The sequence below is a fragment of the Watersipora subatra genome, chromosome 9 (assembly GCF_963576615.1).
Source record: "Watersipora subatra chromosome 9, tzWatSuba1.1, whole genome shotgun sequence".
In the NCBI taxonomy this organism is placed as follows: domain Eukaryota; kingdom Metazoa; phylum Bryozoa; class Gymnolaemata; order Cheilostomatida; family Watersiporidae; genus Watersipora; species Watersipora subatra.
In genome coordinates, this window is record NC_088716.1 from 8,892,714 (window position 1) to 8,909,793 (window position 17,080).

At 35.8% G+C, this 17,080-nt stretch overlaps 1 protein-coding gene across 1 annotated transcript; it reads left to right on the forward strand.

Annotated features, from left to right (window-relative positions):
* Positions 1-1,971: 1,971 nt before the first annotated feature.
* On the forward strand, positions 1,972-16,933 carry LOC137404758 (cytosolic acyl coenzyme A thioester hydrolase-like). The gene is made up of 8 exons (XM_068090991.1): positions 1,972-2,104; positions 2,492-2,618; positions 4,761-4,896; positions 7,574-7,742; positions 11,103-11,345; positions 12,620-12,829; positions 15,330-15,514; positions 16,579-16,933. The coding sequence occupies exons 1-8, from the start codon at positions 1,972-1,974 to the stop codon at positions 16,738-16,740; spliced, it is 1,365 nt and encodes a 454-aa protein (XP_067947092.1). The 3' UTR covers positions 16,741-16,933.
* The last annotated feature ends 147 nt before the right edge of the window (positions 16,934-17,080 follow it).

The following is a 17,080-nucleotide window of genomic DNA, read 5'->3' on the forward strand; positions in this document are numbered from 1 at the left end:
ACGTTAATGTCTTGCCAGATCTTATGGTGTCAGAATACCGACTGTTTGCTGACGATACTCTTTTATTTAATTCCCGCGTCAACAAAGCGGTATTGCAACAAGACCTTAGGGTACTCCAAAAGTATTCTAATGAGTGGCAATTGACTTTTAATGTTTCTAAATGTGCTGTTCTTTCAGTTGGAGAGTCGAATTCAAAAGCAAGTTATTTTTTATGTGACCAACGTTTAGACAATGTTGATTCACATCCATATCTTGGCATTGAGTTGCAAAATAACCTGAAATGGGAGATTCACTATGTAAAAATAATAAGCAAAGCTAATAGAACATTACATATGCTAAGGAGAGTTTTAAAGCATGCTGACACAAAAACTCGGCTGATTGCTCATTTTTCTTTGGTGAGGCCACTTTTAGAGTACGGTTGCACAGTATGGGACCCTTTTATTAAAAAGATATCAAAAGATTTGAGAAAGTACAGAACACCGCTTTAAGGTTCATTTTTAAACTAAAGGGGCAAGTCAGTTTTACAGAAATAAGAGCAAATACAGGGATCGAGAGTTTAGCTAAACGGCGAAAAGATATTAGGTGTGCATTTTATTTAAAAGTAGTGGAAAGGAACTTTACGGTCCCTGATTTTAAAAATACTATCAAGCACCATAACACTCGACAGAAAGCAGGTCTGTTTGTGCCAACAATCCGGACAAATGCGTTTTTTAATTCTTTTTGGCCGAGAACAACTCGAGACCTGAGAGGTTTTTAGTAAAGAATTTTTGTTATAAAAGAGTTCCCACACCTTTCCTTCTTTCTAAAAGGGTGTAGTGGGAAAATTTTAGATTAGATTAGACGATAGACATAAAAAGTCGATAGACTGTTAAACTTGTTAAACCAACAGAAATTTGTGTTGATATTCATGTTTGCAAAATGCTCCTCAGTTGCTTAAAAATCTGTTCTGTAGCTACTTCATTTGAAGGTTTGTATGTGAATCTTCAGATTTTAATAGATTAATTTATTTTATGCACAGTTTTTATCATCTATATTAATATATTGTATCCCACTTTGTGTGTATGTGTCAGTCAGTCTGCATAATTGCTATACGCTTCCGCATTTTTTGGCTGATTTCATTCAAACTTCACACTCAGTGCCTTCCACCAGATTACCAAATATATTTGACTTCAAAACTTCAACCCGTTTTTAAGAACTAGCCTCCTAAACCCCACTGGCGGGCTATCTCACTGAACATAAAAGAAATCTTGGGCATCGCCAGGCTTATGCTAGTTGGTTATGAATAGTAGATAGCTAGTGGTGTATCATAGAAACCAACATGTTGAACACTTCCCATGCAGATATTATTAGCGTGTCATCTATAAACCCTTTAACAGTTATCACTTAATTATGGCAATCATCGACCAAATGTATTCTCTTAGTGCGAACTTAAATAAAGTTTACAACAATTACTTTCTGCAATATTTATTTTCTCACTTTTTCAGAATAATAACCTTCTATTCTTTGCAGCATGATTAATTTTTTTGTAGTTCTACAACTATAATGCTACTGCTTATGGCAGCTCTTTAAATCTATCTATTTAGTTTTCTGTTTGATTGCATCTTACTAGGTGATGTCAACTTTGACATCCATTTTATTGAAGGACCTCAAGAGGCAGAGACCAAATTAAAATGTATTTCATCATATTCAGAACAGAAGTGATAAAAAGGACAAACTTTGTGTAACACTCAGACCAAGTAGCATTACAGAAAACTTGTTATGTAATCACAGCTTAGGAGGTATATCTTTAGTGATATTATGTGATTGTAGTGGGTTTTTAATATCGCATTGTTTCAATCAGTTAACATTTGAATTTTATTTAGGTATTCAAGCTATTTTTATGCTGGTCACAATGGCATCATGGGATCACAAGTTTTCAAAAAGTTACGATGTTTTACACATGAATTCACTTACAAATAACTTGTTTTAGACATGAGTTCGTCTGGTCATCAGGCTTTAGTTTCCCATAAAGTTGGATTAAATGGAGTCACCACTGTCACCAAAGTGCTTAAAATAACTCCAACTCGAAACAGTCATGCCCGAGCCGTCTCACGAGACAGATCTGGTAGGATAACTCAGTTACTACAATGCCCAACTTTAATATAGCTGTCGTTAAGTTTAGCTGTGAAAGTTTAGAAAAAGTTTTTTAGTTGGATAAAAACCTTTTGAACAGTTAAAAGACCTTTTTACCATTCAAATAGTTTGGGGTTTGGGTCTGTCCAGTTAACAAAAAACCTGCTTGAAGTCACAACTGCCTTCTGCAAGTCTTTCAACTAGACAAAGACCTTTTGATTGGGCCAGGCCGATTAATTACTATCACGTGCACGGAACATGGACATCAACAAAATACTGCAGTGTTTGTTTTCAGATTTTGTTGCTTTTCATTCTCTCCAGTATATGCCACTGAGATGCCGCTCAAGGCCATACTAATAGCTTGTGCCATTTTATATAGGAAGGCCTAGCAGAGAGGTCACAGGTGATTCATATTTACCTGAAGAGTCATGGCACATGAAAGGTGTGCTGACTTCTGATGACCTCGGTGGGGCCAACTCCAGCCATAGAACAGTTACACTCAGCAAGTGAGTTCCTTTCTCTCTTCTGGCCACAGAGACCAGTAGATAGTGCTATGATAGGGTAGATTTATAGAGGGTAGATTTATAGAGGGTAGATTTATAGAGGGTAGATTTATGGGGTTGATGCAGTAAAAATATTGTGATTTGGTAAACAGGCATACACTGTTTAGCAAACATTGTACAGCACAGATATTGTGTGGTTGACAAACTTGGTGGAAAAACACTGTGTGGTAAACATATTGTGTTATAGACCTATTGTACGACCGACATATTGTGTTGTAGACACGGAATGTGATAGACACAGCTTGTGGAACACATATTGTGTGATAGATTGATGTATTTATTGTTACAGGAGCGTCTACTATATACAGTACATGGTCCTATAACATGTACCTCCTATACCGTAAATTACAAATAACACAAAGAACTTATGTGAAGTTTTTTCTTCATACTACGTAAAAAATTCCATATAACATAAATTGTTAAGTCGGGCGAGTTCTGAAATTTGATTTGAATGGTAACCTATCTCGCCGCACTTGCAAGAGATCAAACGACGTCGTGCGTATAGTGTTATATTCATTATATATACAACTTCTATGACATAGTTCATTGTGGTAGATCATCAAATGTGTAAAAAAACAGAGAATATGGTAGCTGCGCAATTGTTTATAAATACTTGAAGGCGACCAATTGGTGCAGATGTTGAAGCATCGGTACACCAATATGATATTCACTAGTTGGAGTGTCATCGAAAGTTATTTTTTATTTCACCATGACTTCCTGGATACAGATCGACGATGAACAGGTAGTTTCGCTCTTTTCTAGTGAAAATATTTTTGTTTTCCTTTATTGTAGACATGTAAAATATTTGTTATTAGTTTTACTTTGTGGTATAAACTTTGCTGTTTAGAAAGTATAGGCAAATCGTTGTAAACAAATATCAAAGATGCGCGTGCTTCATCAAGATGTAAAATTATCGCAATCATAGTCTATAAAACCAGTAAAAGTTGATCAGAAAAAAAAGAAAAGTTGTCGATGGAAACCAATATTACTGCAGCTATGAGACAGCCCACAGATTCGAAAGTCAGCTCTAGTTGTTTTTTTTTCTATGGCCAAAGGAGTGTGCTTTAAATTTACAAGTTTAGGCAATTTATATGTATTTTACTGTTCGTTTTACGGTTGTGCAACACAACGTTCTTGGAACGGATTATTTACATTGTAGGAGCACCTACTGTACATGTGTTGCTATTTAATATGGTGTTACTTACCCCCCTATAATCACCTATCTATATCCTATCCAATATCCTATAATCACCCCCTATTTCACTTGATAAGATAGCAGTGTTATATTTATTTGAAATCATTTTTCTAGGCCAAACCAGTTATGGTTTTTGTCATACATGTGTTTTCATCTTTGCTGACATCATCGTGAAATTTCTTTTGCTTATTTTGTTATATATTAATTACTATTTATTTACATTAGAAGGTACTAGATATTTTTTAAATACTTCTTCAGCAAGAACTCTATCTATGTCGAATACTGACACAAATCTATATGATAACTTCAAGTGATCGACTCTTATTTATCAGTACTAAGCATTATAGGCTAATAATTCAAATTAGCTTGATTTTCTATGCCCAACTATGAGAAGATCCTTATATAAACTTGCGAAAGTCACAAAAGCTGATGTCACGTTCAATCCTAATATAAATACCCCTTTGCTTACGTAATTGTAAAAGAGGATCTAGTTTCAACATCATATGAGTCCAGGAATTTTTTGGGAAAATTTATTTCCTTTATTCGTGTGTAGGTTTGATGCTTCCAGACATTCTTAAGCGAAAGCAAGAGTTAGTCATAAGATATGAAATATCTTATGACATCAACAGAAAATATTTGACAAATGGTTTCACCAATTTTTTCGAAAACAATTAATTATAGATGTCAATATGATTTATTAATCTGTTACTAAAATCTCTCTGTTTTTTTAATGTTCACAGATAACTATGGCTGGCGCTAACTAACAACACCAACTAACTAACAACTAACTAGTAACACCAGTTACTAACTTTTCTAACAGTTGCTTCTGATTGTTCTTATTTTCTTCATGTAAAGTTACGGATTGCTTGTCTAGTTACATTTGCTTTCAGGTTGTCTACAGTGGCTGATGCTGGCGCCAATGGACGACTGGGTGCAGGTAGCTTGCTCAGATTCATAGAAGAGACGGGGACGGTGGTCTCTACCCGCTATTGTAACTATACCGCCGGAGAGCGTTCTCTTCATGCGGTAAGTTTAGTTTGAGAGCCCGACCTACCTGCAGGTTGTCTGTACTGTTATTATCAGTTTCAAGTGTACAAATAAAGACTGTCTGTCGTGTTTACTGACTGTTCCCAGCTTTGACCGTACCTTCTTTAGTAGTTACTATTCCATCAACAGATATTTTTACTAGTAGTCAATCAAAAAGGTGAAGTCAAAGGTATTTATTTTGATATGATGGTTCAGTACATCAACCCAGAAATTCCTTATACCAAATTGTATTGTTGTTTAGACAGGTTGTACAGTGATATTGTTATTGTATAATATTATACTGTTCTTTAGACAAGTTGTACTATATTTCTATATATTACAAATTTAATATTTGTATTATATAGTTTGATAATATTTTTATCATATTGTCTTTATTTAGACGGGTTGTATAATATAATAATATCATTGTACACTATTATATAATTAAATTATTATATGTTTTTTATAATGTATTATGTAACATTATTGTTATATAATATTATATAATATTCTGTCGTTGTTAACCAATCTGGTCAGTTTCTTTATTGCTCGAGACTAGAAGCACCAATTTGCTTTCTTTTTATACTTTTAAACATTGAACTATTTTTAATATGTAACTATTTTTAACGTTTAACCATTTAGTAATGGCCAACCATTATAGTTTCAATTTTAAATTAAAATTGAATATTAAAGCAGTAACTATAATATTGCAATATGTTTGATCTAAAGTGGATATTAGTTGTAGAAGTTACTTTCTACCAATATTATTAATGTCAGGACTGTCTATAGTACCCTTTTTTAATAATCCATATTATAGGAAGACTAACCTCCGGAGAATAAAATGTTTTTGTTTCATATAAGTTTCTCAAAGAGTGCTACAAAAAGCAGGTTCATAAGTATGGAAAGGAGGTGCTCAAGTTCACTTTGTGTATGGGATGTGGCAGCAAATGGTAACCCTTAGATGACCTTTATCACGTACCCTTACTCGTTATGCTAATAATTCTTACCTTGTAATTTGATATAATTTGCATTTCAATGAAGATTTTTATAATTTTTAAAATTTCAAGATTTTGAAAATGGAGTTGTCTTCACTATCCAAGAAAATCTACTGTTTCCATCGAGTCTTTATAAGCTGCATGTGAGCCATATCACAATTTTGGATTGCTACTGTTGCATATCATCTATAAATATACATGTACAGCATATATAAATCTACAAAGAGACCATCTATAAATATACATGTACATCATCTATAAATATGCACAGTCTGTAGATCTATTACTTTACACGTATAGCTTATTGATATATTGATATACATTTGTAACCTGCAAATATATGAATATATAGTGTAGCTAGCTGAGATATGACCACTTCATTTTGTTGTAAGTAGATCACTACTTGTTAAAACACTGTTTAAGTCGTATCAACTTTTGGCAGCATGATATCTCTATAGCCTGAGCTCAGCTGACTGTTTACACATCACTAAGGCTGAGAGAGTCTTTTAGTTGTGTTTTTTTGGTAAACTGTTTAAAAAACCTTCAACCTTTGCCTCTCGGTCTGATGATGTGCCCTCTGGAATATAGACTACCCACAGCTGGATTGCATCAAAGCTGCCTGTACTTTGAATAGACATATTCTAGGAAATGATAAGTAGCTTGCAGCTACCATTAGCCTTATCAGAAGATCAAACTGATGCTTCCTACTTATTGATTATGTTATTAAGTTAATACAGCTCTGGGCGCTGCCCTCTTCTTGGTTATTGTGAAGAGTGCATTTATGTGCAATTTTGAAACCGTCATAGAAGCCATCAGGCAGTAGTCTGCAGTTGCTGATTGAATATTACCTGTATGGAGCACTAATAAATAATTGGGCCATGTAGCTGAACATCTGTGTAGGCCAGTCATTCATTATTGCTCCCTCACCAATGAGACTCGCAGCCAGATAGTATGGTGAATGTTTTATCAATGCTGAATTGAGTGTTTGGCGTTGTTCTGCAGTATAAGTTATCTTATGGGTTAAAGCTCACAAAAACAGCTCAAATCAAAACAAGATGAACAGATGTGTGAAAAATGTTTCAAATTGAATAGCAGGCACGGCATTTAACCGCGCATCATTTCCAGCAACTGCTTCTGTCATTTGCAATTGTGAAACATTTGATAAAGATTTGCGAGTAACAAAATCGATTGACTCACGGATTCTTGCCGTTTAAATCTTGCGGATGAGTCAAACTTGCTGACCAATCGTGTCATGGAAACATAGTGAGTCACCACATGCACAACTGATAACTACGACCAGTTTTCACAGTATTCTTGTCATGAACTGATCACGATGAATAAGGGTTTAACTGATAAACAGATAATATATCACCACTCTTATCTTTGATAAAACAGTCATGTCAGGAATTTTTTCAATTGATAGCCAAAGGTCTTATCGCTTTTCCAACTCACATCTCACATAATCTCGCAGCTCCCATAAACTCGTAGCTTTGGTTATCATTGAGTGGCTACTGAAAACTCAGTGAATGAGGCAACAGTACTTACTTCATCATATGAACTCCATAATTGGAGCAACAGGCAGTCTAACAATTTGTAATAACGTAATCAAAGGTAGTGCAAATCCAACCATATTGTGGCCATAATCAAGTTATCCTGTCTTCTGAATGGCCAACTTCTAACAGGGCAGCCTAATGGAGCCAGTACACTGCGGAATGGTTTACCTCGAGTATTTTGAACTCCTGCTGTCGGCATATCCAGGCCACTTGTTGACGTGTGTCGCCGACATCTACTACACCGCCTCTCACGCTATCGAGATAAAAAGCGTAATATGGGCTGAGGATCTGGTCTCTTGTATGCTCTAAGATTCATTGGTCGTTTTTGCTTGTTTCCTGTTCAGTTCGCCTGATTCGTTTACTGGTTGCTATTTTAGCTTGTTCCACCCTGTAATGATAGGGAAAACCTTTTTGCTTTGCCTTTCTCATGTCTACTGGAAAAGTTGCTCGTTGATGTTATACCTCACAGGTCCTTTCAGCCGTGTCGTGATGAAATGATCAGAATGTATTATGCTTTTCATGTCAAGCATTCTACAAATACCACTTACTAAATGAAGAATATCATTGCCTTTGAATAATCCTCACTATTATTTTTGATCATTGAATATGCTACCCCAACTTAACTTTTAAAGTGTATTTTATTGGCATTGATTACATAGCCAAATGCTTACCTAGTTTGGCAACATTCCGAAACACTGGTACACTATTATCAGGGCTGACAAAACATGTTCCTTAAGTCTGGTTCACGCTATATCATCTTATGTCAGGCTTGTTGATTATGTACATCAATGTACATAATCAACAAGCCTATGTACATATGTACATTATGTACATCGGCAGTGGCAACGCAGATATGTTGGGAAACATTGCAGCTGTCAAAGTTTATATTTCGCTGATCATCCACAACAGTTGGAGTAATGTGCTCCACTTTGGCGATGATGATTCGCTGTAGCGGATTGCTTAATCTATATATCTTACACGATAGTTGCTGCGGGACTGGCATTTCATCGTTCTAGCTAAGGCAGTCTGTAATGGGAACACTTTGTCGAGGACTGTTCACCGATGAAAGCATGATCACTGCATTGACACTGATGATCATCCTAGATGTATTGTAACATTGTAACACCGACTAGTGAAAGCTTCAGAATGAATCACTGACTTCGTAATAACTCAATGACTTTGTAATAACTCAGTGACTTTGTAATAACTCAATGACTTTGTAATAACTCAATGACTTTGTAATAAATCAATGACTTTGTAATAACTCAATGGCTTTGTAATAAATCAATGGCTTTGTAATAACTCAATAACTTTGTAATAACTCAATGACTTTGTAGTAACTCAATGACTTTGTAGTAACTCAATGACTTTATAATAACTCAATGACTTTGTAGTAACTCAATGACTTTGTAGTAACTCAATGACTTTATAATAAATCAATGACTTTGTAATAACTCAGTGACTTTTTAATAACTCAATGGCTTTGTGATAACTCAATGACTTTGTAATAACTCAATGGTTTTGTAATAATTCAATGACTTTGTAATAATTCAATGACTTTGTAATAACTCAATGACTTTGTAATAACTCAATGACTTTGTAATAACTCAATGACTTTGTAATAACTCAATGACTTTGTAATAACTCAATGGCTTTGTGATAACTCAATGACTTTGTAGTAACTCAATGACTTTGTAATAATTCAATGACTTTGTAATAACTCAGTGACTGTAATAATTCAATGACTTTATAATAACTCAATGACTTTGTAATAACTCAATGACTTTGTAATAAATCAATGGCTTTGTAATAACTCAATGATTTTGTAATAACTCAATGACTTTGTAATAACTCAATGACTTTGTAATAACTCAATGACTTTGTAATAACTCAGTGACTTTGTAATAATTCAATGACTTTGTGATAACTCAATGACTTTGTAATAACTCAATGATTTTGTAATAACTCAATGACTTTGTAATAACTCAATGACTTTGTAATAACTCAATGACTTTGTAATAACTCAATGACTTTGTAATAACTCAATGGCTTTGTGATAACTCAATGACTTTGTAATAACTCAATGACTTTGTAGTAACTCAATGACTTTGTAATAATTCAATGACTTTGTAATAACTCAGTGACTGTAATAATTCAATGACTTTATAATAACTCAATGACTTTGTAATAACTCAATGACTTTGTAATAAATCAATGGCTTTGTAATAACTCAATGGCTTTGTAATAACTCAATGACTTTGTAATAACTCAATGACTTTGTAATAACTCATTGACTTTGTAATAAATCAATGGCTTTGTAATAAATCAATGGCTTTGTAATAACTCAATGACTTTGTAATAACTCAATGACTTTGTAATAAATCAATGGCTTTGTAATAACTCAATGGCTTTGTAATAACTCAATGACTTTGTAATAACTCAATGAATTTGTAATAACTCAATGGCTTTGTAATAACTCAATGGCTTTGTAATAACTCAATGACTTTGTAATAACTCAATGACTTTGTAATAACTCAATGACTTTGTAATAACTCATTGACTTTGTAATAAATCAATGGCTTTGTAATAAATCAATGGCTTTGTAATAACTCAATGACTTTGTAATAACTCAATGACTTTGTAATAACTCATTGACTTTGTAATAAATCAATGGCTTTGTAATAAATCAATGGCTTTGTAATAACTCAATGACTTTGTAATAACTCAATGACTTTGTAATAACTCAATGACTTTGTAATAACTTAATGACTTTGTAATAACTCAATGACTTTGTAATAACTCAATGACTTTGTAATAAATCAATGACTTTGTAATAACTCAATGGCTTTGTAATAACTCAATGACTTTGTAATAACTCAATGACTTTGTAATAACTCAATGACTAATGCTTAATGGGTCTCAAGCTGATTGTCTGCTGCATACAAGTTGCTGAACAATTATGTTATTTTCATATAACAAAACAAAAGGCTCGAGCTGTGTTACACAGAATGTTATGACTTAATAGTGGCAGGAGTAGGACTACATAATCTCTTACAGGATTGACAGTTACATTTTTCTGTATCAGCACAATCTCATAAAAGCCTCCTATGTTATATATCATTTATATATAAGTCATATAGCAATGCGATGTACATGTAAGTAGCGGGAAAACAGTTTTTAATTTACCTAAACCTACTGAATTTGTAATCGGATGAATTCCCAAAGTTCCTTGTTGGCACTGCTCACAATTTTCTGTGTAAATAATACCAGTTTTGCCATTTTATTAGGTTTTCCATGCTTCTTTTCCACAGCCAATTGTTTCAAAAACTGTTATTCTTGGCAATTGGTTGCCAAGAATAACAGGGTTGGTATTAAGCAATAGATAGCAGCCTACATGCCTGCTGCTCATGAACAGTTTGCCTTTATAGTAGCAGGTTATAGATAGTATGTGTATTGCATGTAAATGTAGCAGAACTTGTTGAATCCACTCTTTGACGCGTTCAAGAGACCATGTAATCTCTCCTCAGGCCTGCTAGCATTACTATACACTTACTTTTGTCATGGGTGTTGATGATAAATTAGTCGAGTATTTTTCACTATTCACTGCTAGCTAACTTCATTCAACGATGTCTCTCAGTTTTTGTGACTTTTCTCATAGGCAGCAGACGTCTGGTCTGCAAGGCGTCTGGCTGGCACGTGGCCTTCAATGTTGAGAATGATTGGAAGTTAGCAAGAATCCCAAAGTTGTACCTTGAGCCGCGACAGGAAGAGGAGGGGTCTTCGAGGTATGAGAAGTACAGAGAGAATAGGAAAAGATTTTCATCTAGTACAATATCCCATAATACATCTGAATATGACACAAATGGCCTCAAGAAACCTGCAAAAAGCTCACAAGGAAAAGGTTAGAATATAGTAGAATACATCATTGGTGATGCTATGGGATATCCCATTTAACATTTTGGAGCTTGTGTTAGATTGTGAAGTGGGTTTGTGTGATGTGTAGACAACGCTGGAGCAGTGATAGTAAGTATAACGTTGACACTATGACTATATTGACAAAGTGACAGCTACAGTAAGAACTGGTGTCATAAAGAAGCAATTGTAGACTATATTACACATTATATGGATTACAGAATCTGGTGTCATAAAGAAGCAACGGTAGACTATATTACACATTATATGGATTACAGAATAAGGCAGCTTTCTTTATTTAACTCGTATTTGAAGATTTGAAATCACCATTCTGAATGTGAGTTTACAGGGTAGTAGCAGGTAGTAGCAGGTACTAGCGCATACTAGCAGGTACTAGCACGTACTAGCAGTTATTAGCCCCCTGGCAGTCTCATGTGTTCTGAGAGATTGTCAGGTGGGCTGATGAATCATAGAGAACAACCATCTGCACAATCAAGAAATGACACTCGGCGGTTGATTGGGGCAGGTGTTAGAGTCATGGTCTGCGAAGCTCGGAGTTCCAAGTTCGAGTCCTGTTGAAAACAATCTTTTATCCCAACCTCTAACCCTGGCCAAAGACAATTGTTGATCAACACCCATGTTATAGTTGTAATATAATACATTTACCTACATGTAGGTTTGACTGTCTGATGGCACACCAGAACAGGTGTTATGTGACTTGTTGAAGCAGAGGCGATGTGTCACCTAAATGAAGATACAATGTGATAACCAAATGAGGTTGTGACAGGTCGTAGGTGTGACACGGCATTCAGGTGCAGGCAAAACCTGGCACCTGGTTGGAGGTGTTACAATTACTATGTTTATATGATGCGGATCTGAAGTAGTGCGCTTGTAGAGTTACTGTGTGATGAGTGTTTTAATAGATCTTCGCAAGTTGTGGATTAACGCGGGCACATTGTTAAAAAATGAGATTTCTACGCCAGATCTACATGCACCGCATCCGGAACCACTCAAATCGAAATAAGAATGACTGAAAGTTGGAAAATGTTTAAAATGGAATAGCTTGCGCCGCATTTCCTTGCGCAACATTCGCAAGCATAAAAAATTCAGTAAAAATTTGTGAGAAACAAAACTCGCTTTGCTTGCAGATTCTTTGCCGTTTCCATTTTGCGAATGACTACAAATTTACGGATTAACCCAGGAGACATGACAGGTGCATGACATCCATGTGCAGGTGTGACCAGCAGTTATTATGACTTGTAGGTGGTCTAAGCAGTGTGCAGCACTCCGAGCTGCTTCTCTCTCAAGTAGCTGGCCTGGATGACTGTGGAACGCACATGTACATGCGATGCGGATCTGTTGTTGAGAAAATGGAGGTATGCGCTTGTTTAGTTGCCAAAAGACACAGTCGAGCCCATTCTGTTGATGTGACATGCGGCTACCAGTTCAATTTCCTTGAGCTTGTTCCCAGAGGTAAGGCATTTTGGAGGGCTGACTATGCGCTTGTACTATGCTACTATGATGAAACTGGAGAAAAATTTTTCTTACTCAAATGTTGCCACGCAGCTAAATGAGGAGAATGAGTGCAGAGTGTTTGTTGTGCCAATTAAATGCAAGTTTTCACACATGAGTGATTCAATTACCGTTTCCATGATGCGGTTACTCAGCAAGTTTGTATCATCTGCAAAACGCCAAAAATTCACAAGTCAAGTAAGTTTTGTTACTCACAAATTTTTCATGCTTGGGAAGGATGGAGACAGCGCTGACGAATAATGCGCAAGCTATTCCATTTTCCACAATTCAGTCCTTCTTAGTTCAATTTGAGCAGTTCCGAATGAACCCCCCTATGACCTCTGGCGTAGAAATTCGTGTCTTTTTTAACGAAGCACTCGAGTTAATCCGCATCATGCCAATGTCCTTTGAAACGCTAGTAATCCAACTTCAACCTAACAAGCATAGCTAACTGCATCCTAACAAGCATAGCTGATAAATGAATTAATTGGAATAGTCATTCTGAGGCTCTTTTCCATTTCAAGCTAATAGTGCTTGGTTTTCACATACAAATATTATCTTATATTATTATCAACTATTATTATTCACTGTTTTTGGTTCTAATATAGAAGACAATGGAGCTCCAGGGCTTACCCAACCATGTACTTTTCCCACCTTATTTAGAGTTGCAGTATTAAATTTGTTTTAACCACTAGCATGTTTTTAATGCAGAATTCATAAACAGTGACTTGCAACAAAATTCACATTACAGTTATTTGATATCCAAAGATTCACCATCTCTTACTCTGCTGGGTTGTAGGTGCAAACTATGTGGAAATGTGATTACAAGCTCTTAAAAGCTCAAAAACTAACAGTTAATTGCAGCCATCACAAAAACTGATACAACCTCATTCGTCAAAATATTTTCACAAATACACTTCACGTGTTCAATAAAACCATGTCTATTGTCCTCACTCGTCTATTTCATCATCATTGTAATGCTGTCACTTTTAGCACTGATATATCAAAACCTACCGCAAAAAATTGTATAACTTTTGAACCTTAGCTCGAAGGAGTGCTTATTATCCTCAGAAAAAGATGACGAGCCTGTTGGTCTCCTGTGATAGTCAAAAAATGATGCAGAAATTGTTCACGCGATTTGGCAGGAAGTATGGATCGCATGATCAGGTTACAACTAGATGATTAGACCAGACTGAAACAAAACTGTAAAGTAGTGAGCATCTATACTTGATAAGGGCTTACTGGTAGAACCCCAAGTGTTTGTCATAAACTAGTGCTATGAGACGTTTTATATTGAACCTTTTATTGGCCTTTAATTTCACGTAATAAAATCACGTGTCAAAAAAATAACCACAATGTTTGAATAAATCATCGAAACAAAGAGATTCCAAACTACGACGTTTTTGTGATGGGTGCAATTACCTGTTCGTTTTTGATCTTTTAAGAGCTTGTAATCACATTTCCACATATTTTGCACCAACAAAACAGCAGAGTAAGAGATGGTGAACCCTTTGATACCAAATAACTGTATTGTGAACTTTGTTGCAAGTCAACCTTTAACTCCAAACTCTGAATCACAAACGAGTATTTTTAACCTTTTCTAGTTTACATCGTGTAATGGAAATTCCAGAACGCAATACAGCTAGCTAATAACGTTGATTGATGCCATTGATACATGACCATAATTATTTTTCTCGTCGAATAGTGTTTAGTTTTAGATAACCTTACTGACCTAGTGACCTTGCCGTGCTGTCCATGATTAGTTTTTGCTACTTTTGTGCTGAAAGCGTTAGTAGCCTGGCTATTAATATTCAATATTGGTTTGTTATTTGCCCTAAAAACCTGTGTATGTCTTTCTACTGTCTTCATACATGTGGCTTGATGGGCGTCCCATTGTCACTCTAAAAGACCTTGCTTCACACTCTCTAGAACATTGCCTAGTAATACAGGGCGCTTGATCTGTGAACAAACTAGTGTTTGCTTCTTGGTAAGAAAACGCAGCTGTCGTCAGAGTGTTCCCTTTTGAGTTGTGGCCTTTTTGGGGCACTGGAGTTAATCACTGATGTTTCCTGTGGCAGCTGATGTCCTTTTTTTCGATGTTCCAGCTCTGCCTTTCCTCTTAAGCAGAGGTACTGGGTCAATACAGGAACAACCATGCTTTCATCTTCTGCTAGAATGCTCAATTGATCTCTGCAGCATTATTGAATGCTGGAGAGATCAATGCTGCAGATGTTTGACAAAATTTAATTCTGATAGATTTACAACAATTTTTTGAGTAAACCACATTTTAACGAAGTAACGGGAAGTGTATTCTTTAACTTAAGATCTTTAATGTTTAATAACCAGCTGATAGCTACGTAACATCACTAAAATACCTGTGTCGTGTTTGTAACCTTGAGATCACCTGCTGGTAAGCCAACAACTTCAGAGAGGTGCATCCATTACATTTCATATATTTTAGGGTCCCTCTTATTCTTTTTCGCTCGACTCTGCTTCACATCACGACGATTGATGGAGGTGGAAGTGCTTGTTGATATTGATGTGCTGGCGGAGAATTCTCCTGAAACCAAGCGTGTGGCAGTGGGATATTTTTGCTTTGTCGGCCGAGATGATAACCATAGAATCATCCAAATTCCAACAATGAAGGTAACCCCGTCCCTCAAATGTCTCTTTCCCAACTGGGTGAATCTCAGGCACCATGAAGCCTAGTGTTTCAATTCCTTTTACCGGGCTTTTCATTTCAGGCTGTGGTCTATTAGTGTTAGTTTTAGCAGACACATAAATTGAGGTTCCCTTTTATTTCTCACCATCTTTGGATATCCTTGTCGAAGGGCACCTTGAGGTAAATGGTAGCTTTGACTGAGGGTATTTTAGGCTAAGGGACACCTTTGTTTGAGTAGCAGCTCTGACCACCCCACTTATATTTTACCATCGACAACTAATTTTTGGTTAAACTCATTAAGTAGTATTATTCGTCCAAACATGTTTAAGACGAATAAAATACAATATTTTTTACTAATATGTTGTCATAAACCAGAAAGGGACAGTATTTGCTTGCTGCATGAAATTATACGTTTATACAACTGGTGGCTTTTTGGTGTTAACTTGTCAGAAACCTTTAATAATTAACGTTAGTTGTATTCAGTAATTCATTAAGTTCGAGTTCACATCTGACATGACGAGTGTGTCTCTGACATATATACTAGTACGCTGGCAGTCTGTGAGGGATCATCCTGTGTAGTAAATATGTGCACAATTATTCCACAATCCAGTAAGGCGGTCGAGTGGCGTAGTTGCTAGTACGCCTGCCTACTAAGCCGAATATTCAAGTTTGATTCCTTGGTTTTTAACCTCTAAGTGTAGATTCGAACAGATAGTTGGGCACGGTTCTTATTATAGTAACGATTCACTAGTGGCTTATATTAAATTAAACGTGTTTACTGATTACAACCGAAAGCTTTGAAGAATTCTTTGAGTCACCTTCCGCACTCTTAAGCCTATGGAAAACTACTGAAGTAATACAGGTGGCAACATTTTGGCTATGGATTTTTCACCCAAACGTTATCCCTAAATACGAAGCTACCATCAGACAACTAATGGTTATGATGAAATAATTAAACATGTTGTTTTATGAAAAATTTTTCACGTTTTAATGTTGTGGTCAACTTTAGGAATTGCGTCATATTTACATAAGTATATGAACATTTTAGGTTCAAGGAACAGAGGAAGGAGAACGCTACGCTGCTGGGAGGAGTAGATTTGAGAGCATGAGAAAGTATCTGCCACACACAGAGACTCATATCAGTGCTGAGGGGGAGAGCAATCTCTCAACAGGAAATAAGCTGAATCCTTCAAGCAAGCTTCACTCTTAATTTAACATGTATATCTTCATTGCGATTGGTTACAGCTGTATATCTTCACTGTGATTGGCTACAACAGTATATCTTCACTGTAATTGGTTACAGCAGTATATTCTAACTGTGATTGGTTACTGTAGCATGTCTTCACCGTGATTGGTTACAACAGTATTACTGTACTAAGATTGGTTATACTGTTATGTAGTGCCACTGTACTGTGATTTGTTTTGAATGTGCAGTTTAGGGTGACAACTACAGAAAATGCTAATGTTGTGACTGGTATGCTACCATATACGCAGAATAGCAGCAGATAATGAAAGGCATTGTAGTGTATTTTGAGGCAATTTTATTTCAG